General features: G+C 38.8%; 6 protein-coding genes and 1 non-coding gene across 8 annotated transcripts; 4 read left to right on the top strand and 3 right to left on the bottom strand.

The window, feature by feature from the left end:
* The first annotated feature begins 150 nt into the window (after positions 1-150).
* LOC135801777 (TLC domain-containing protein 3A) lies at positions 151-4,387 on the top strand. Of its 2 annotated transcripts, XM_065315301.1 has the most exons (6): positions 151-474; positions 1,055-1,314; positions 1,770-2,121; positions 2,903-3,133; positions 3,185-3,506; positions 3,568-4,387. In XM_065315301.1, exons 1-5 carry the CDS (start codon positions 400-402, stop codon positions 3,485-3,487), a joined length of 1,221 nt encoding a protein of 406 aa, XP_065171373.1. In that variant the 5' UTR covers positions 151-399; the 3' UTR covers positions 3,488-3,506; positions 3,568-4,387. The 2 variants fall into 2 exon arrangements, with proteins under 2 accessions (XP_065171373.1, XP_065171363.1); XM_065315291.1 differs by having other exon boundaries at positions 152-474; positions 3,185-4,387.
* On the bottom strand, positions 896-979 carry TRNAL-UAA (transfer RNA leucine (anticodon UAA)). Its single transcript has one exon. It is a non-coding gene; the product is annotated as a tRNA-Leu (tRNA).
* Positions 4,388-4,692: 305 nt separating the features above from the next.
* Positions 4,693-7,551, top strand: Cdc45 (cell division cycle protein 45). Its single transcript, XM_065310225.1, has 7 exons — positions 4,693-5,047; positions 5,106-5,483; positions 5,547-5,717; positions 5,779-6,339; positions 6,693-7,084; positions 7,137-7,213; positions 7,274-7,551. The coding sequence occupies exons 1-7, from the start codon at positions 4,997-4,999 to the stop codon at positions 7,336-7,338; spliced, it is 1,695 nt and encodes a 564-aa protein (XP_065166297.1). The 5' UTR covers positions 4,693-4,996; the 3' UTR covers positions 7,339-7,551.
* Positions 7,552-7,603: 52 nt separating this feature from the next.
* On the bottom strand, positions 7,604-9,467 carry Rad23 (UV excision repair protein Rad23). The gene is made up of 2 exons (XM_065310236.1): positions 9,117-9,467; positions 7,604-9,028 (listed from the first exon to the last, which is right to left on the bottom strand). Exons 1-2 carry the CDS (start codon positions 9,180-9,182, stop codon positions 8,000-8,002), a joined length of 1,095 nt encoding a protein of 364 aa, XP_065166308.1. The 5' UTR covers positions 9,183-9,467; the 3' UTR covers positions 7,604-7,999.
* A 142-nt stretch (positions 9,468-9,609) lies between these two features.
* On the top strand, positions 9,610-12,284 carry Chpf (Chondroitin polymerizing factor). Its single transcript, XM_065310213.1, has 5 exons — positions 9,610-10,359; positions 10,422-10,573; positions 10,651-10,803; positions 10,872-11,078; positions 11,139-12,284. The coding sequence occupies exons 1-5, from the start codon at positions 9,750-9,752 to the stop codon at positions 12,195-12,197; spliced, it is 2,181 nt and encodes a 726-aa protein (XP_065166285.1). The 5' UTR covers positions 9,610-9,749; the 3' UTR covers positions 12,198-12,284.
* Positions 12,285-12,472: 188 nt separating this feature from the next.
* Vps53 (vacuolar protein sorting 53) lies at positions 12,473-15,017 on the top strand. Its single transcript, XM_065310201.1, has 2 exons — positions 12,473-12,570; positions 12,630-15,017. The coding sequence occupies exon 2, from the start codon at positions 12,637-12,639 to the stop codon at positions 14,968-14,970; it is 2,334 nt and encodes a 777-aa protein (XP_065166273.1). The 5' UTR covers positions 12,473-12,570; positions 12,630-12,636; the 3' UTR covers positions 14,971-15,017.
* A 71-nt stretch (positions 15,018-15,088) lies between these two features.
* On the bottom strand, positions 15,089-15,541 carry LOC135803334 (collagen alpha-1(I) chain-like). The gene has a single exon (XM_065316925.1). It carries the CDS (start codon positions 15,539-15,541, stop codon positions 15,089-15,091), a length of 453 nt encoding a protein of 150 aa, XP_065172997.1.
* Positions 15,542-21,226: the final 5,685 nt, after the last annotated feature.

Here is a 21,226-nt window from a genome sequence, read left to right as displayed (position 1 = left end):
GAAATCGAAAATAAATAGATTTTGTTTTTACTCTATACGAATCTATAGCAATCGCCATCTAGTGGCTGCGTTTGGAGGTTGCTGTGAAAAGGGGTGTAACCAAACCGAATACGTCCGAGGTGATACGAAGTAAGCGCGACCTTAACCTCGCCGTCCGTTGGCGGGTTGGCAAAGGCGTACGACGGGTGGCCGCCAAATCCACCGCAAGATCCCCACAAGACCTGTCAAAACATGCCCGCACAAACGGTAGGGTTGCGCTCATCGCGATAAAACTCGACTAGTCGCGTGTCCTGCCGCAGGACGACGAGCCATGTGCAGTGCGCATTCATAACGCGCGACGCGAGAGCTGGTTCTCTAATTTTTGTTCGCTGCCAGCGCCGCATACAGCACGCGCAAGAGATGAAGCCCAAGGCGCCCAAGGTGCTCTTCGTCGCCGACGAGCAGAAAACGCACATGACGCACGCCAACATGAAGGTATCCCTACAATTATTTTCCATTCATTTGAATATTTATCGCGTGTTTTATTCGTACAAAATCATCCAATATCATGTGATGGGTAAAGTTAAAAAGTAGGCAACCAATCAGGCGGCTGTTTACACAATTAGCAATTAATAAAATTGTTAATCATGTAGACAATATTTATTTTCACAATTGATAAGTGCCACTTGAATTGATGCGTGTGTTCAATTAGCATGATGTAAACCGAGTTTAATGATGAGTAATTGCACGCAAAGTGGTTTCACGACTAGGCAACCCACAATACAAAAATAATCAAAACATTTCATAAAATTCACAAAAAATACATAAATATTCAGTTTAAAAATAAAATTTATACTAAAATATGTTAAATAAACTTATGAAACGTTAAAAGAATTAAAAAAATAAAAAATAAAATTGTCAGGTGTGGGGTTCGAACCCACGCTCCCTTTCGAGAACCAGAGCTTAAATCTGGCGCCTTAGACCGCTCGGCCAACCTGACTTGGTGACCATAAACTCATATTCACTGTAGTTAACCCACATTACTAATAATATGCTACAACTTGATGTGTTTCAGAAACCAAATTTTGAAATATACCTCTATTTCCTCCTATCCACACTGGCATTAAGCGTAGCTTTAAAGTCCGTCTGGGAAATGTCTCCGGACGATAAAATCACCACCGCACACGGTTTACTACTCTTTTTCCTCGGCGGCGTCTACTTCACAGCGTTGTACCGCCTTGCACAACAATGCATCACCGGCACCGACATCGGTGTACGGCTACTAGTCAAGAAGTATCGGTTTACTCAGGAGGATGTATTGGATATTAGCAATAAGTAAGAATTTATGCGAATATTTTGAGTTTTTTGAATTATTTTGTTACTTTTTTGTTTGTAACTTGTCAACGGAATACGTTATTGGTATCATAAGGACGTATTCTTGTAGGAAATTTAACGCTCTACAAAAAAGGTCTTTTATGATTTTTGGATAACTTTGGTAGTTTAAAAGTTATTCGAAAAAATTCGACAAAAAACATGAATTCCAACCTTTGACCTTGAATAACTGTCAAACCAATAGAATTAGCAAAAAATCATAAAAGATCTTTTTTGTAGAGTGTTAAATTACCTACAAGAATATGTTAATATCATTCCCTAAACTTCTTCCGTTCGCGAGTTACAAATAAAAAACTACAAAAAAACATTTCAATTTTAAACCTTTATTGTGGTGGAGGCGCCGGGTTAATAATATAAATCTCTATATAAACCCTATATTAATACCGAATGTGTTTTAGAATTGTCTCATCAATGCAAGCATTGTTCTGCTGCATCACCGGCTACGTGATCTGGGGCCATTCGTGCTGCAAAGACGTCGCACGCGCCAATCATTACGTCTCGCACGCGTACTCGTGGTTTGGCGCCGCGTACTTCTTCTACGATATCTGGTCGATGTACAAAGTGCATGTGAGCACGCCGCCGGGACAATTGAATACCCCCTCGGCGCAGATACACACGCCGGCTGCGGTTCGACAGGGCGATGCGCCGCTCGACTGCGGTCTGTTGCGGTTCTGGCGATATGTTAAGCTCAACCCTATCATCGTTGGGCATCATTTATTTATCGGCATTTTTGGCTTTTCGGTCATTATTGTAAGTATTTTACATGTATTTGATAACGCGTATAATTAGTAGTGTCGCATGTTGTCGCATAGTTTTAATGGGTATTTGCGACAATACTAATGGGAGTTGTCTTGCGATGCACTTACTGTAGTTTTCGTACATGCATATAATTAGTATTGTCGCATGTAGTCATATGATTTCAATAGGTATATGCGACAATTCTAATGAGACTTATGTAGCGTTGCACTTATGGCAATTTTCGTACTTGCATATATTTAGTACTGTCGCATGTGGTCATATAATTTCAATAGGCATATGCGACAATTCTAATGTACTTGTGTCGCGCAAATGTAATTCTAGTCATATTTAGCAACTTGCATATATTTACTACTGTCGTTTGTAGAAATATGATTTCAATGGACATTTGTGACATTACTAATGGTTCATGCGTCACTTTACACTTAACGCACTTTTAAAACATATTTGACAACTTGTATACAATTAGTACTGTCGCTTGAGGCTATATGATTTCAATAGGAATATGCGACAATACTAATAGGACTTTTGTCGCGTTGCACTGACTAGGTTTCTAACTTGCATATAATTAGTACTGTCGCTAGTGGTCATATGATTTCAATAGGCATATGCGACAATACTAATGTACTTGTGAGGCGTCAATATAGTTCTAGCCATATGTATATAGCAACTTGCGTATGATTAGTACTGTCGCTCATGCTCATATGATTTTAATATGCATATGTGACAATACGAATACTATTTCTTTGCTGTAATTTATAATTTGAAATTTCAGTATCTAAAAGGAAATTTAGGCGACTGCGTCTTCGGTTTTGTCTTCCTAATGGAGGCAAGCACACCGTTCGTCTCGCTGCGTGGCGTCCTCTCACGCTTCCACATGAAAAAATCCAAACTGTACATCTACAATGGCTTCGCCATGCTGATCGTGTTCTTCCTGTGTCGCGTCGCGATGTTCCCATACGTCATGTATCTGTATGCATATAGTGAAAAAATATCCTATCTGGATGTAAGTACACTAAACCTAACTTAACCTCATTTTAAACTGATCAATTTTTAGGCAATATATTCTCTTCCACGGGGCTGTAAGATCTCAATTGCGATTCTGATGTTCCCGCAAATCTACTGGTTCTACCTGATGATGAAAGGCGCGACCAAGATCATCATCAACATCTCCACGCCGAAGAAGACACGCAACGATCTAGGTGGCGCGCTCGGCGGCAATTCAATCATGGCCGATTTACCATCCGCAAGCACAACAACGCCAACAAACGCCTGCCACGATTTCATTGGTGATTTACCAACAACGCCCACCACAGCAGCGTCATCCTCCGCCACGTCTACAGGGAACAAAGACGATTAAACTTACGAAATGATTCCAAGTACCAAGTATTTTTACCGTTCGATTTCGATGTGATTTAAGACGGGATTGAATATTTTTAGATGACCTCTAGCAGCACACTATACTACTACCAGAAAAAGCATTGAGTGTCCTTTACGCTTTCGATGTAAACAACAAAAAAAAAAGATAAAGAAGAAAACTGTAAGCAGAGTTGGTCAAAATGTCAAATGTTTAGCATGTAGACGAGGGTATACGACGTTTCCCGAACGAATAATTCAAGTTTCACGCCTAAATAAATAAATTTATTTATTTATGCCTGAATCTTGAATTATTCTTGCTGGTTGAATCGTTGTGCACCCTGTAGACGCAGTTCTAGTGTGACAATCCTCGGGAACAAACGATGAATCAATATGCATTGTGGCCGACTGAAAACGTGGAAACTGAATCAAAACGAGCTTCAAACACACACACACACAATACTGACACACAAATACTTTATCTTTACCGTGTTTGTATTTACGATTTACATCATTTTGTGAACTGCTTTTAATTCAATGCATTTGTATTCAACGTCGCCCAACGAAACGTACATTTCGACAACCAAGACTTCTTGAGACTTTTTACTATACTTTGTATACATGTATACCGAATTATACCGCTGAGATTATTAATGAGGCGCATAGAGTGGCGAAGAGCAGAGAGATTAATGAGATCTATATATACACACAGATTAAATACTTAAGCGTAGGCTAGACACTAGCGCAAAATTGTGAAATGCAAACGCAGCGTAAATCAATTGTACGTACGTGCAGAGGTAAAGATGTTGTACCATTGTTTATTGTAAATTACTGTATATCTATTGTAAATTATCGAAATGTCCGTGATGGATCAATTAAATTGAGTGTTATTTGTTGATCAGAAGTGATATGCCTTTCTTAAACAAACCTCAAATGTGGATTTTATGATAAATTTAAAATAAAATTATTTGAAACACTCGTGTTATATTTTTTAAATCACTGCTACCAACTTAAAATGTCACCAGATTAAATAACCAGATTACTTTCAAAAATACAAAATAAATTAAATTTAATCATTGAAATACTATAAAAACATAATTTACTGTTATATTTAAACCAAAATAAATAATTTCTATTCAATTATTACTATTAAAACTAAATAAAACACTATTTTCTTACTTTTAACGTGTCACTAACATAACCAAAAAGTTACCGTTACTTTTACAAACAGTTTGAAAATAATTTTCGCTTGATTTCAATTCTCTCCTCACATGTTATCACACAAACGTGTAAAAGATAACAATGTTTATACTTATATGCACTATATGAATAAACACAGATTAATAAATCTCATCTTTAAGCCATAAAAATGTACGTTTTGAAAAAGTGACGGAGCGCCAAAATCCAAACCCGCCCTAGGTTATGTCCGCGAGTTGTTTTCAACCGAAAATTTTCACGCATTTTCCGCGATTATCACTAAAACAACACAGTTTAACACCTTCCTACACCAAGAATGTACGTCGAAGATGTCAAAGAAGAGTTCTACCAATTTCTATCAGGCAAAGTAAGTCACCAAACCCACTAAAACACAATTTTACTAAATTTTTAAATAATTTTTCTAGCGAATATCAATTATCGTCCACTATGACATAGACAGCATATGCACTTGTAAAATCCTTCAAACTCTCCTGCAATTCTCCCACACAATCTACACCCTTGAAGTGGTGGCAGGGCTGGAACATGTGAGAGAAGCGTATTTGAATCATGCACCCGACTGTAAATACTTTGTGCTTATCAACTGCTGTGGTACAGTGGACATTGTGGAGTTTCTGGAACCCGAAGAAGATGTTACATTCTTTGTGCTGGATTCGCACAGACCCACGGACTTGTGTAATATTTTTAGTAATGGCCAAGTTAGATTATTGTCCAGTCCAGAGGAGGATGGACAAGTGCCTGAGTTTGCAGATGTTTTCAGGGAGGATGAAGATGATTCAGATGAAGTAAATATAAATTACTGTAGAATAGTTAATAAGATGTTAATATAAACAATTTTAAATTTGTAGGAAGGCAGTGATGATGATGAAAACGAACAAGGAACAAAACGTCGTCGATCTAACGATGACCGAGCACTTCCAGAAGAAAGAATTCTCCGGAGACGTGAACGACGCAAATGGGAAGAGAATCGCAATCGAATTCTTTTCGAATACTCACAGTTTACCTACTATAACAAAGCTGTAAGTATTTTTTACCCTCAAAACAATTTAAAAACTATTTTAAACCTCATCTATAATTTAGAGCGCGTTGTTCATGTACAATCTCGCATGGAAACTCAACCGTGACGACAAAGACCTCCTCTGGCTGGCAATTGTCGCCCTCTCCGAGCAGATGACATTCGCCAAAATCGAAAACACCACCTACGTCCTGGAAGCCGGCAGTTTACAAGCGCACGCAACGCGTTTACAAAACCGATCCAACGACGCCGAAGTGAAAACATCGCTCAAAGTCTACATCGAGCGCGATTTACGTCTGGTTTTATACCGACACTGGACTGTTGAAGCTAGTCTCAAGTATTCGATGCACACCGCTTGTAAATTACGACTGTGGTCGCAGCGCGGCGATAAAAAACTGCAGCAGTTACTCGCTGACATGGGGCTGCCTCTGGTACAAAGCAGACAAACATACAGATCGATGGAATTACAACTGCGGAAGGAATTCCAGGGAAAACTACAGGAATTAGCCGAGAAGTATGAATTGGGTGATGTGTTATTGACGACTTTCGCTCTGCAATATGGCTATGGGCATAAATTCCTAGCAACTGATATTGTGTATGCTATGAATTCAATTCTAGAATGTACTGTAAGTATATAAACCAATTATTATTAATTATTAGCTCTTATATCTTATTTGCTATTCTTTACGTCATAATTTTTGATATTTTAAGAGTTATTCTACCATTTTGAACGAAATTAAGCGCCACCTGGCTTTCAACTTCGTAAATACCCTCCCAATATCAATCTTTTCCACTATTTAAAGAAATATCGACATTTTTTCTAAATAAAAACCATCCTATGTCCTTCACAATACCCTGTTAAACATATGTACAAGATTTCATGCTCATAACTTCAGTAGTTTCCGCGTAAACGCGCAACAAACAAACTTTCGCATTTATAATACTAACAAGCATCAAATTCTACTTGTTTTGTTTCCAGACGAATAAATCCCGAAAGGAATGCTTTAACCTCGCCCTCCAGTGCCTATCACGCAACAAAAACGAGATTCTCTACCAGGGCATCGAGCGCGCCAAGCAAGTGACGCAGATACTGTTCAAAACCGTGCAGAGTGCGCTCGAGATGCGCCAGGTAGTCTCAGCCGGTCCCTTCTTTTACTACATCATCCAGGACGGATGTGTTGACTGGCAGATGTTCAGCCAGCAACACGTGCTGCTGCTGTTGGCGCAGTTTATTCTACGCGCGTATGTCTCGGGGAGTAAAAACAAGAAGGCGAGCGCGATGCCGCTGCTTGTTTCAGCGCCGTGTGATCTGATTAGTGGCGATTGTATGATTGTGGGTATTCCGCCATTATGTGAGAATTCACCTAAGAAGTAAGCTGGTTAAATATACATAGATGTAGATATTCTAATGTTTTGTTTGTAGTTTCTTCGGGAAAGCGTTTGAACAGGCAGCTGACCGCACAGGATGCGAGACTTATTGTGATTACTTCGACACATCATGTAAGATTCTATCTGTGTGCTTAAATATTAATTTTTTAATTAATTTCTTTGTTGTTTTAGATTTTCGATTGCCCACGAAGCATCGTACACGTTTCATCGACGCTTTGACTGCGCTGCTTAGTTAAAAATTCATCACACAAATATTGCCCGATGATTTTTGGATTTTAAAGATACGAAATTTTATCCTGTCTGTGCCTTAAGTCCATATTTCTTATTTATTTAATTAATTATCGTCTAAGAACTCAATTAGTAATAATTTTCTAGAGTACTATGTACTTGTTAACCAATAAGCGCAACTAGTTGATGAATTTCTATGAAATTAAAAGTATTTTAGCGAATATTTCGTGTTTCACTTCGCAATTCTACCAGAAAAATCAAAGCCCCAACACGTTGTAAGTAGTAAATCTAGTTTAATGTATTTTTACAGTATTCTTTCATTGTATTAATTCATTTTAAAGTATAATTAGTATTCCCAATCGCAGTATTTCGTATATTCCTATTATTATCTTGCTCTTGTTGATGCTGCATGACTCCACACACAGGAATAACACCTGTACCCGCCTCTTCTTTAATGATTTATATATCTTATAGTCCCTCGAAATCTATCAATACGCAAAAAACGCAAACGGTGAAAAATGTAAAAGCAAAAAGTTAACACAAACAAAAAGAAACCCGCGCGCGCGCGCCTCACCGCACCGTCGATATTTTTTGGCAAAGATTCGTGTGCTGTGTCTGGCGGCGGCGCGCGTCGTTGAAACTAAGAATCTCCCTCTGCGTCCGCCGGCGTTAGTCGTCCAAGTTCTGCGAGAGCAAAAAGTTGGCCGCCAGGTTCTCGTTCTTCTCGCAGGCGAAGTACGCTTGCACGACGAGATGTTCAGGAAATCCCAGGGCTTTGAGTCGCTCGATGGCGTCTTTATCCTGCGGTGTGACTTGAATCGTCCCGGGGGTTCCACTGGTAGGTGGCGTAGGCAAAGCGCCCAGCGCTCCCAAGCCAGCTAGAGGACTATTGGCGCCTCCACCACCTGGAGTCGTCACCGGAGGTGTCCCCGGCGTGCCCACCGCTGGTTCATTGAGCATCCGCACGAACGAGTCCTGATTCTGCGAGATTAAATGCAGCAGCGCCGGGTTGGTCTGGCCGATCTGCTGGAGAATATGATTAAGAAGCTGCGGATTCTGTTGGATGACGGTGCGCATTTGCTGGAACTGCGGCTGCGTGCGTAGGAAAGCCAAGGGATCATCAGCGTCAGACTGCTGCTCGTCGATCTGCGACATATCAGCGCTCTCATTCACCGCTTCATCGTCCATCGGCGGGATGCCAGTGATGAGATATTCTACGGCGCGATCGGGGTTGTTGAAGCTAGCGCGCAGCGCCTGCTCCACCTGCGCTCGGTCATAGCCCATGTCCATGATATTACGCACCATGCGCTCGTACTCTTCGCCCATGAGCAGCGCGTTGCCAGCGAGGTCTAGATTCGCAATCGGCAGCGGTAGCGAAGGAACAGAAGTGATAGGATTGCCAGTGCTGGGCGGAGCTATTGGAGGCGGGATGGGCACCGCTGGGGGCGGTGTTGGGGCGGGTGTGCTGGCCACGGAAGGCGTCGAACTTGCGGTGTCACCACTGTTCTCTGACTTGGCATCACTGCTCTGTTTGGGCTTGCTTGTCATGACAACAACAAACTTCTTCTCATCAATGCTATAATCCGCCAGTTTATTATCATCGACGAGAATCTTTCCGGCGTATATCAGCCGCTGCAATTCCGCAGGATAATCATCTTTGCCCTTCAGCCGCTCAATCTCCTGCTTGAGATGTTTTACCTGCTTGGAAAAAAATTTGTCAAATCATCGCCGAAATGAGAGGTTATAATGCGATTGGCCGCATTATGATGTGACTGCATGCACTCACGGTCTGTGTGGCCTCCACCTCCACGGTGAACGTGTGCTGCTGGAGGTTCTTGATCGTGATCTTCATCGCGCTTGTTGTGCGTGCACAGCTCGAACTCTGGAACCGAACAACGACGCACACGACCGTCGTGCTCTGACGCTTCGATTTCAACTCACACCGGGCGCGCGCGCTCGCCGTTTGCGTGCGTTTCAACTATTTATAAACGCGCCGGTGTTGTCGCCGCTGGGTATTGTCGCCTCGGCGCCGGTTATCGCCTCTTCGCAGCGCGATGATAATGCAATAATGCGCGGCGCGTATCATCGACGATGCCGTTCGACAGCGGCCGCAGCAGACATCTTGTTTTTTATCAACACACGTCAGCTGTCAAAAACAACCGCATGTGACGCACACCGGGTGTTTTCAAACACCCACCGAAACAAAATAATACAATATCCAACTTAAAATTTACAACAAACAATAAACTACCTCTTCATACTAAAAAATACTCTATATTATCATTAAAAACAAGAAAATCAACATAAAAAACTAATTTTTAAACGTAGAGGTCATTTCAATGTCAAACACAGGTTATGTTTCCTCGAAATGTTTACAAAATAAAAATAATTGAACCTACGCCCGCGTAGATCACCAACAATGTGGAAGAGCACCGTAAAAGTGATCTTCAACAATTACTACCTCATATTCGGCATAATAATCGGCTTGTTTTTCAACTTCAGCTTCATCGAGCTCGACTGCTCCAACAAGTCAACATTCATCCCCGATTTCAACTACTCCGCACTAAGGGCGGTGATAAAAAGCAATGTCACGCGCGGAGCCACGAGTAAATCCGCGCCCGTACGACCCCGTTACTACTCCACCGAGCTGGGCATCCGCGAAAAACTGTTCATCGGTGTGTTCACCTCAGAGGAGAAACTCCAGACACAAACAGTGCATGTGAACCACACACTGCATCACCTGGTGCAGCAGGTGAGGTATTTCATGACTGCTGCACCCTCGCGAAGAAGAAACAACGTAAATTACTCGGGTTTGATTGGTTTCACTGAAGGCAAACCAAGTCACAGGCCATTTCAGGTGATCAAGTACATCTGTGACAACTTCCTGCAAGACTATGACTATTATTTCCTTATGAATGATTTTAACTATCTGGATGTGAGGAAATTGAGGAGTATTGTTGAGGGAATCAGTGTGAGTAGGGAAGTGTATGCTGGGAGTGCAGTTAAAGATGGAACTTATTGTAATATAGGTGAGAAATTGGTAAAAATATGAAAATTCTGATGAAATTAATGAAAAAAACTTAATTTTTAGATGCAGGGATATTATTTAGTAACTCAGTGATGAAAGCAATGAAACAGCACATTGAATGGTGTGTAATGAATGCTGTTACATCAGACAACAGTGAAAATATTGCCAGATGTGTTTACTATGCTACAAAATTGGAATGTCAGGAAAATATTCCAGTAAGATACTTTTTTGATAATAAAATGATGAAATATTCTTTATTTTTATTATTTGTTTTATGTTTTTGTTTATTTAGGGGCTGAATATTGCAAGTTATAAGCTGAGATCATTTGATCTTGAAAAAAAGTTTAAAACCTTGCAGAAGAATGAAGAGTTTAATAATGCTGTTACTGTTTATCCTATCATCAACAAAGAGGATTTCTACCTGCTACATTCTCACTACTCAAAGGTATTTTCTATAATAAATATCTATAAGTTGATAATAATAAAATATTTTGTTTTGTTTTTTTGTTTAAGTTGCATTTACAACGTTTAAAAAGTGAAATTTCTGAACTCTCGCGTGATTTAACGGAACACTGGCCGCCTGGTGAGCGAAAAGGCAGCATCCCCGCGACAAGATTCGACCTCCCCAATAAATTCTACTTTAATCGGACGCATGTCTTCGCCCCGGATGATTTTACAACAATTCGAAGACACAAAAAGACTGAACAACTTGATATTGACGTATGAAATCGTAATTTTTTGAGTTTACTTTAACTTTTACTGCAAATCTTAAATTTTTAGAATATTTTACAAACCATATCAAAAACCACGAACAAAAGCCTGGAATTTCTGGAATTGGTCAATGGCTATCGTACATTTGACATGTCACGCGGATTAGATTACATCTTCGACTTGAAATTCATCGAGAAATCCACGAAGAAAGTCTACAATAAACGCTTTGAAGTGTGTAAACCCATCGGTAACGCGGAATTCATCCCAGCGCCTTACGTAACAGAAAACTCTAAAGTTTCTATTCTACTGGTGATTGAAGAGAACGAAGTGCAAGCAACTCTAGAGTTTCTACAACGGTTTGATGCGAATATTATGGAGAAAAAAGAAAAGGTTCTCTTGATGTTAGTGTTTCTCTACCAGGCGACCACGCCGAGTAAAGGCGATGGTGATGTCTTCGGCGCTGTCAAAGACGCAGCCATACGATACTCAAACAAATACAAAAGCGAAGACACCAAAGTCGCATGGGTCTCCATCAGATTACCACAATTACCAGCTGGACAATACATATCTCGACATGAATACAAAGTGTTAAATTTTGTCGCCATTGATTTGGCGCTGAAGAAAATCGGCGTTGAAAACCTGATACTTTTCATGACACCATTCGGTGATTTACAAGTGGATTTCCTCAATCGTGTGCGAATGAACACGGTAATTAACTTTCAGATATTCTCAGTGATACCATTCAGGTTTTATCACCCGGATTTGGTGGAATATGATCGTGAAAAGCTCGAGATTAACAAGAACAACGGCCATTTTGATCCGGAATGCTATGAGTTCGTCGCATTCTACGGCAGGGATTATGTGACAGCAAGAAAACGGTCGAAACATTTAGTGCCTTTAACGCGAGTGGATAACGATATTGTAAATGTTTTGCAAGATGTTTATAAGGAAAGAGGGAATGTCTTCCGGATGTTTGTTGAATTTGCAAAGGAGCTGCATTGCTTGCGTGCACCGGATATGTCTTTGAAAGTGAAATATCATGAGGAAATGGATGAAAATCGAAACAATTGGTTTCTTGCAACAAAGACACAACTCGCCAAAGTGATACTCTCTAACAGTGATATGTAATAGATTGATTTAAAGACGTATTTTTTAATAATTGACATGACAATAAATTATGTTATGTAGGCAGGGTTGCCTACATTTTAAAAATAATATATTGGTTTTTATCTAACCTTAAAACCTCAATTTTTGGTAGTTTTTATAAAAATTATCATCAAAAATAATGTAAAAATGTGCAATTTACGATTCTTTAAAGTTACTATTGTCTTCAAAACGATTTTTAAAGAAATATTTGATTTAATTAACAGTGAATAACATAGTGATGAAGACAATTGTGTAATCAAAGTTGCCTATATTATGAAAATAAATATATTGCATCTGACTGTAACCTTAAACATAATTCTTGTTATTTCTATGTAAAATCATCATCAAAAACAAGGTAAAAACAAATAAATTCCAACTTTTCCTACTTTATAATACCCTAAAAATAAATTTTAGATAAAACATGGATGTTAACAACGATGAATCTCTTTCTGATGATGATCAACAAGAGTTATTCATCAGTTTCCCCTTCGAGGTGCAAAAAGCAATTGACCAGGTTCTACCCAGTAAAGACCCGCTGGATAAACCCGACTTCAACACAATCGACTACATAAACACACTATTTCCCACCGAACAATCCCTGGCGAATATCGACGACGTGGTAGCTGACATGGAAGGCAAAATCGTCTCAATAGATGAGGACATCTCCACTGTAGTAAGGACACAAACCACAGCAAGTCAAGATGGCAGACAAGCCCTGGAAGAGTCTCAGAAACTAATCAAACAACTATTCGTCCACATGCGAGACGTAAAGGAACGCGCGGAGAAATCCGAAGAGATGGTGCGGGAAATCACGCGAGATATCAAACAATTAGACTGTGCAAAGAGAAACCTTACACTAGCAATCACAACACTGAATCATCTCCACATGCTTGTAGGAGGTGTAGATACATTAAAAACATTAACACAGAAACGCCTCTATGGAGAAATAGCGCTACCCTTGCAAGCAATCAGTGAAGTAATGGCACACTTTGAGAATTACTCAGACATTTCACAGATCAAAAGCCTAAGTGACCAAGTCAACAGCATAAGATTTGAGTTAGCTGAGCAAATCACCAAGGATTTCCACCAGGCATTCACAGCCAGTGCAAAGGTGACTCTACCCAGCAAACAACTCCAACAAGCTTGCCTGGTTGTCTCTGCATTGGATGTCAAAGTGAAGAATGATTTGTTAAAGTGGTTTGTTGATCTACAACTGGTTGAATACAAGCATTTGTTTCAATCTACTGAGGATACAGCTTGGTTGGATAAGATTGACAAGCGCTACGCATGGCTGAAACGCCACCTGTTGGAGTTCGAGGAACGTCTAGGGACGATGTTCCCACAGAATTGGGAAGTGAGCGAGCGTATTGCTGTGCAATTCTGTAATCACACCCGCGAGGAACTTTCGGCGTTGATGCAGAAGAGAAGACATGAGATAGATGTGAAATTATTACTATTCGCTATTCAGAAAACCACGAATTTTGAGAATTTATTAAGTCGGAGGTTTTCCGGTGTTACTGTAGATGTAGACAAAGCAAATGAAACATTTGAGAATTCCGTGTGGAATGGAATCATTGGAGGTTGTTTCGTGGCACATCTGCGTATTTACATTGATTCCGTCGATAGGAATCTGCAGGATTTGATCGAGAGGTTCCAACAGGATGAGAAACTTAACTTTACGACTGAAACAAGCGATACGCAAGCTACGGTGATCCCCAGCTGCGCGGATCTGTTTGTTTTCTACAAGAAATCAATGATACAATGCCACCAGTTGGATAAGTCGCAATCAATGTTAGACCTGACGAAAGTATTTCAAAAATACTTGAGGGAATATGCTTTCAAGTTGTTACAGAATAATATTCCGAAGATAGAGCAGCAACCGCAGTTGAAAGGCAGTGTGCAGTCGTTGACGCGTGATTTGCCACGGATTTCCACGTCGGGTTTGATGCAGAACTTTTCCTCGCTGCTCAAAGAAGGCGAGATTACCCGATTCACCAAAGAGGAGCAGACGAAAGTGTGTTGTATCCTAACAACTGCCGAATATTGTCTGGAAACCACGCAGCAATTAGCTGAGAAACTCAAAGAGAAAATCGATAAGGATTTAGCCGAAAAGATTGACTTTACAAACGAGCAGGGACATTTCCAGAGCGTGATTGCGAATTGTATACAAATCCTAGTCCAGGATTTGGAGAACGCTTGTGAGCCAGCATTGACGACAATGTCAAAGATCCAATGGCAGAATATCGACAGTGTCGGGGACCAGTCACCATATATAACCGCATTGACAACGCACTTCAAGACAACTGTGCCTGTAGTGAGGCATTGCCTAAGTAACTCCCGTAAATATTTCACGCAGTTTTGTATACGTTTCGTGAATTCGTTCATTCCGAAATTCATCCAGACTATCTACAAGTGTAAGCCGATTAATACCGAAGGTGCGGAGCAGTTGTTGCTCGACACGCACATGTTGAAGACTGTGTTGTTGAATCTGCCCTCGATTGCGTCACAGATTAATCGACAAGCGCCTGCGCCGTATACGAAGGTCGTGAATAAGGGTATGAGTAAAGCGGAGATGATTCTCAAGGTGGTTATGACTCCCATTGAGCCGGCCAAGGCATTTGTTGATCAGTTTTTGAAACTGTTGCCCGAGTCACAGCAGAGTGAATTTGTGAAGATTCTGGAGATGAAGAGTGTGAAGCGGCAGGAGCAGGCGAGTTTGATTGAGTTGTGCAAACGCGTAGAGAGTAAAAATTAACTTATCTAGTCTTAGATATAGAATATAAAATAAACATTCCGAGATGATTTTGATGCTGATAAATTTATTTCAAGAGATTATTTTCCATGGCCCAGCCATTTGTATTTGATTGGTAAAGTTAAAAGACAGGAACAGGAATTGGTGGTCTCATAGGCATACCCATGGGACCAAAAGGTCCCATTGGTCCGGGAATAGGTCCAAATGGTCCCATTGGTCCCATTGGCCCGAAAGGTCCAAATGGACGTGGACCCATTGGACCGAATGGCCCCATGGGTCCCATTGGTCCACAGACTCCTCCAGGTAGTATCGGTGGTGGTGGCGGCATTGGCATGCAAGGTCCCATCGGGCCAAATGGTCCCATTGGCCCCATTGGTCCCATTGGTCCCATTGGTCCAGGAATTGGTCCGAAAGGTCCGAAAGGACGTGGACCCATTGGTCCGAAGGGTCCCAAAGGTCCTACTGGCCCAACTGGTACTGGAACTGGCGGTGGAAGTGGTACCGGTATTTGCGTTTTTACCTCATGACTTAAACTGGCGAAAACCAAGACTCCCAAAGCGAGAATTAACTTCATTTTATTTATTTTTGCGTGGTTTAAAGTTAAACTCAAACTCAAACAGAGTGTGGTATTGATGCAACTACCAAGAGGGTTTTTATACGAAAAACCTGTGGGAAAATCGCCGAAAAACAATATGACCATCATAAAAATGTCGTTTTGATGAATTGATTCCTGATCGATGAATATGCAAACCAAGCGTAAATATAAAATAATCAATTTATGGCAATTGCGAGTGATTGATTCCGACTGTGCGGATAAACACGTTGCGCGAAATGTAATCAATGGCAATTCCGACGGTGTGTGTGTGCGCAATATGTTTGCCATTTTGTTACTGTTATCTAATTGGTCAAGTCGAGTCGCTTTGCGCAATATCGCGAACTCTTCGGCAATCGTTCGTTGCCCGGCAGATGAGTTACATTTAAACACAGGTATGCCACTCGCAAACATTCTCGCCGCGCCGTTTATTAATCTCACTGCGCTTTAGAATGCATTCGCAGGCATTTAATTCACGTTTAATTTAATGTCGGCTGCGAATCAAATTGCGATATTGCAATATTTATCGCTAATTACAACGGCGTGCATGTTCGGCCACACGCTCGCGTGCGTTTTATGGCCGAAAAGATGAAAAACTGCTCAATTACCTATCATAATTAATGATCGGATTAAATAACAGATGATATAAAACAAAAATGATTTGGGTTTTAGCTTTTGCAATATAAAAAATATGAAAAAATTGAATTGAATTTCCAATTGAACTAGCTTTTTTTTATAGAGAATTGTCCGCAGATTAAGACCCGACGATTCATTCCTTTCTATCTCTTTTACGAGATATTCGCGATTTACAGAAATAGCCAAAAATTGAAAAATCTCAATTTTGAGCACTTTTAGTTGCATTTTCCGACCTATTACTTTATGAAATTAAATAATTTTAAATTCTTATCTAATAGAGAATTTTTCAGTCTATCATAATTTATAATCCACTGGTTTCTATCTCTTTTAGTTTGGAAGATATTCGTTATCGAAAATCGTCGAAACAAAGTATCAAACCAAAAATTATTTCATCTCTTAAATTTCCAATTTAACTAGCTTATTTTATAGAGAATTGTCCGTAGATTAAGACTATACGATTCGTTCCTTTCTATCTCTTTCAGTTTACGAGATCGCAATTTATAGAAATAGCCAAAAATTGAAAAATCTCAATTTTTAGCACTTTTAGTTGCATTTTCCGACCTATTACTTTATGAAATTAAATAATTTTAAATTCTTATCTAATAGAGAATTTTTCAGTCTATCATAATTTATAATCCACTGGTTTCTATCTCTTTTAGTTTGGAAGATATTCGTTATCGAAAATCGTCGAAACAAAGTATCAAACCAAAAATTATTTCATCTCTTAAATTTCCAATTTAACTAGCTTATTTTATAGAGAATTGTCCGTAGATTAAGACTTTACGATTCGTTCCTTTCTATCTCTTTCAGTTTACGAGATCGCAATTTATAGAAATAGCCAAAAATTGAAAAATCTCAATTTTTAGCACGTTTAGTTGCATTTTCCGACCTATTACTTTATGAAATTAAATAATTTTAAATTCTTATCTAATAGAGAATTTTCCAATCTATCATAATTTATAATCCACTGGTTTCTACCTCTTTTAGTTTGGAAGATATTCGTTATCGAAAATCGTCGAAACAAAGTATCAAACCAAAAATTATTTCATCTCTTAAATTTCCAATTTAACTAGCTTATTTTATAGAGAATTGTCCGTAGATTCAGACTCTGCGATTTGTTCCTTTCTACCACTTGTAGTTTACGAAATATACGCAACCAAAATACCGATAATACAACAAAAGTGTATCAACAATGCGTAATAAAAGTAAAAACCGAAAAAAAGTGTTTCGCATGCGAAACAATTGACTATATGCACGTTTTAACATTTCGTGCACACCATTTGACTAAACTGTGGCTCAAACACATTACTAAACCACCAAAACGAGAAGATAATCTAGGTTGGTTGTATATGTTTCAAGTTATAAGAGACAATCACACCGCGGCGCATCATTCTCCTTTATTAATATTTGATGGTGTGAACATTTTTACACCTTTCTTTTCAACAATTCAACGAGGCATCAAATTTCTCCACGGTTTTTCACAAAGAAAACAAAGCAGCAAGTCTCCTACAGCTACACACATCCAATATGAGTGCATTTAACTACAGAATACACTTGTACGTTTGAGTTGACGCACAAGTCCCGAACACAAAGCTCTTAGTCTTATATTATTTCGTGTCTTATTATTTTGTCTGTACTGAATTCGTAATTGACCGCGTGTCACTCACATCTCTCTCCACGAGCAATTCGTAAGCAATTTGCGTCGTGGATGTAAATTGACCAAAACTGAGCATTGCCATATAAACGTGATCAAACTATTCGCGGCGGCGCGACTTTCGTTTCGATGCGTCGCGCCGTGAATGCCTGAAATGTTTAAAATAAACAAATTAATGACAAGAGCGCCTGACTTATTCTTCGATTCTGCGGGCGCCGCCGCTTAAAGAATGAAAGTAAGTGTAAGTGTAGAAAAGTTTGATGAGCATGTTTCGATTGACTTTCTTTACGCTTTGCATGCGCATTCATCGACCGATGATCATCATCCGAACATCTTCGACAAGTCGACAAGAAAAATCAACATAAAAATAATCAAAAACAAGCGGATGTACCTAGATATCGCATCGACATAAATATTTAAAAATAACTAGCTATTAAAAATCGCGAAATAAAAAATAAAATTTTCGAGAGAAAAAAAAATTGGTGTCACTAATAACATCGAATATTTAACACATACACACACACGACACTCTTACTAAATCCGCCAGTAATGTTCAAGTATAGCACACAATGTGTAGTTTGGTGAATAGGCGAGCTCAAGAACTGCAAGAGTGAAAGTACAACGCTGCGAGCCAACCGTGTGTAATGATAAAACGTCGACGTAAACTCGCAGCGGAAAAAAAGCATCAAATGTAAAGTGAAATGAAACGAAACGAAACGAACGGACATCGATTGACCTATTACCTTTGCGTCTATGACCAGGAAACGCCGGAAACAAGAAGCAATCAATACATAATATATCGGAAGCTGTGTTTTTCGCGTGGATAAAGTCTAGTATCTCACAACAAAATTTCTCATTTTCACATTTGTTGAAAATGACAACAAACAACAAATTTCTCCGCACACATTTTCAATTATCTGTGTATACATAAAATATTTTAGCAGCCGTGATTCGAAGCATTTGCTAAACCAACAATATTGAATTTTAATCCTCTGTGTGACAGTTCACAGCTTTTCTTCTTCGCGCGCCGCAGTGATTGTCTTGCAATTGAATGCGGCGCAATCGAATGATAACACACAATTACTCGGGCGTGGGATTGCTCTGAGGTTTAAGTTAACTTGCACTTAATTAGAGCGCACAATGAATGAAAAGAGTTTACTCAACGATGTATAATTACAATTACAATTTCGTAAACATGCGCGGTTAGTTTTTACAATTGTGCGTAGCAATAATGACTAGTATTTCAGTGCTTGTTCCATTAGTCCCATTAGTTCAATCGTAAATAAATAAATAATTATCGCTTTGGGTTTTCAGTTAGATTTAGCTGTGGTGTGGTGATGTTTGAAGTTTGAAATTTTAGAAAACACTCAGCCGCACAACATATAATTACGAATCGTTTTCGATTCACTACGAGTAGGTACAAGCCGAGATTAAGGATACAGCCGGCGCGTAAAGTTCATCAACATTCACCACTGCATGCATATGCACGTTTTTAATTAAGTTTTAATTCGCTCACCCACATAATATTAAATTGTTTTGTAAAATTTTGAGAATATTAGTAAAATTAATAGAAACATTAAAAATTTACGGTGAAAAATTAAATTTGCTGTTAGTATTTATTTGAAAAAAGATTTTTTTAAAGTTTTGCCATTTTTAACTCATAAGTTGTTATCTATTTTAGTTTAAAAGATAATCGCAAACAAAAATAATCGTAAAAATGAAAATGTCAATTTTTTGCACTTTTAAACACTTTCTGAACTTTTACGCCCAGAATTTTAATTGCTTGCTTATATTATCCTATAAAGAATTTCTCGTAGATTAAGAATTTTCAATCCGTTCCTCTCTATCTCTTTTAGTTTTCAAGAAAATCGCAATTAAATACCGAAAACAACGCCAGTATTGAATATTTTTGCAAATTTTAAAAATATCAACCATTTTAACGGAAGCATTCTAAATCTAACCCATAAAAACCACCAGCTGAATAAAGGAAGTGTTTGTTAGTCTGAATTTGCGAAAGGAACGCAAAACTGGCGAAGCGTTGCAAATGTCAAACGTCAAATGACCATCGAGAGTTTACCCAGCTTTACATACATATAGATCCATACTTTGGATAACTAATAACGAGCGAGTAAAAGGAGTACAAGCAGGCATAGTTCACGGTTCAACTGAGATGCGAAACATATTAGGATAGAATAATATAAAATAAAATAGCTGAATGTGGAAGTTATTGCGCAATTCATCAATTTACCAAACCGAAAAAAATGACAAGAAAGTTTTGTGTCTGGGTAATATTCGCACAAATGGCGTCTTTTTGCTGCTTGCCGATTCTGATAACATATGGGAAGTGTGTGTTTCGTTTGTGAAAAGTAAGAGTAATGCCCGATGGTAAATTACCAGCGGTGAACAACTCTTCTAGTTTCACACAAAGAGACTACATACACACCAACACACCTATTATATACAGTATACAATGTAACAAGATGATTCCTAAGTCTTAACTTGAGTAAGTTGTGCGTTGAATTTTAATTTTTATGCTTATTTCTTTTAATTTAATTTTTGTTTGGTTGTTATCCTTCAAATGCATAGACTTATTGACATTTCAATTTATGGTGCGCATCTTCACACGAAATGCAAAGGAAAATGTGTGTGATGCGCGCTTGATTTGGTGTCGATTGCGACGCGTAATCGCTCACGCACGCGCCGATCGGAAACGCAAATGGAAGTTGCGCCCAAACACGCAGAATGTATTCAAAACCAAATGCAGCGGATGACATTTCTGCTCGTTATAGGCATTGATTTCAGTGCATAAAGTATGAATAAATGGGTATGGCTAGTTTTAGATGAAATTTTAACCAAATTAGACAAGAAAATGAGCAATAAAACATTAATAACTCTCTGGAAATTTGATTTATTACTTTGGATATCATTTTATCTTCTTGTTTAATCTTCAATTGTTAATTTGATATTAATTTAAGTAAATTTCGTGATAATGTCAAAGAAATATTCGCAATTTTGCTAAAAAAATCATATTTCGTGATATTTAAAGAAAATAAACGCATAAAATTCAGTAAAACCTGAATAATTTGTTCATTTTTCAAGTCACAAAGAAGAACTTTATGTTAATTAATAATTTAATTAATTTTTCTCAAAAATTCAATAAAATATTAAATATTTTCCTATTACTTCAAGTTTCAAATCACATTTAAGTCAAAACACTCAACCAATAATAAATTTTATTTATTTTTATTAAAGAAGGAAGCAATAACTTTCATGTGCTTTACCTCCTCGCCTCAAGAATGCAAGCAAGTGTGTGTGATCATACACATTTGCACTTTCACTCAGGTGAATCCCCAATTTGTGCAATTCGCGTAATTATC

This window comes from Atheta coriaria, unplaced genomic scaffold (genome assembly GCF_025399875.1).
Source record: "Atheta coriaria isolate IRGN ID8LTWV9N9 unplaced genomic scaffold, Caltech_Dcor_3.1 hic_scaffold_2_pilon, whole genome shotgun sequence".
Lineage (NCBI taxonomy): Eukaryota > Metazoa > Arthropoda > Insecta > Coleoptera > Staphylinidae > Dalotia > Dalotia coriaria.
This window is presented reverse-complemented; position numbering and strand designations above follow the sequence as displayed.

Bases quoted from the DNA above. Each gene is read 5' to 3' on its own strand.
- Chpf (XM_065310213.1), top strand. From the start codon at position 9,750: ATGTGGAAGAGCACCGTAAAAGTGATCTTCAACAATTACTACCTCATA. The intron at 10,574-10,650 runs GTAAGATACTTT...TTGTTTATTTAG, and splicing joins AATGTCAGGAAAATATTCCA to GGGCTGAATATTGCAAGTTA. The intron at 11,079-11,138 runs GTATGAAATCGT...TTAAATTTTTAG, and splicing joins CTGAACAACTTGATATTGAC to AATATTTTACAAACCATATC.
- LOC135801777 (XM_065315301.1), top strand. From the start codon at position 400: ATGAAGCCCAAGGCGCCCAAGGTGCTCTTCGTCGCCGACGAGCAGAAA. The intron at 475-1,054 runs GTATCCCTACAA...GATGTGTTTCAG, and splicing joins TGACGCACGCCAACATGAAG to AAACCAAATTTTGAAATATA. The intron at 1,315-1,769 runs GTAAGAATTTAT...AATGTGTTTTAG, and splicing joins GTATTGGATATTAGCAATAA to AATTGTCTCATCAATGCAAG.
- Rad23 (XM_065310236.1), bottom strand. From the start codon at position 9,182: ATGAAGATCACGATCAAGAACCTCCAGCAGCACACGTTCACCGTGGAG. The intron at 9,029-9,116 runs GTGAGTGCATGC...TTTTCCAAGCAG, and splicing joins AGGTGGAGGCCACACAGACC to GTAAAACATCTCAAGCAGGA.
- Vps53 (XM_065310201.1), top strand. From the start codon at position 12,637: ATGGATGTTAACAACGATGAATCTCTTTCTGATGATGATCAACAAGAG.
- LOC135803334 (XM_065316925.1), bottom strand. From the start codon at position 15,541: ATGAAGTTAATTCTCGCTTTGGGAGTCTTGGTTTTCGCCAGTTTAAGT.
- Cdc45 (XM_065310225.1), top strand. From the start codon at position 4,997: ATGTACGTCGAAGATGTCAAAGAAGAGTTCTACCAATTTCTATCAGGC. The intron at 5,484-5,546 runs GTAAATATAAAT...TTAAATTTGTAG, and splicing joins ATGAAGATGATTCAGATGAA to GAAGGCAGTGATGATGATGA. The intron at 7,085-7,136 runs GTAAGCTGGTTA...TTTTGTTTGTAG, and splicing joins TGTGAGAATTCACCTAAGAA to TTTCTTCGGGAAAGCGTTTG.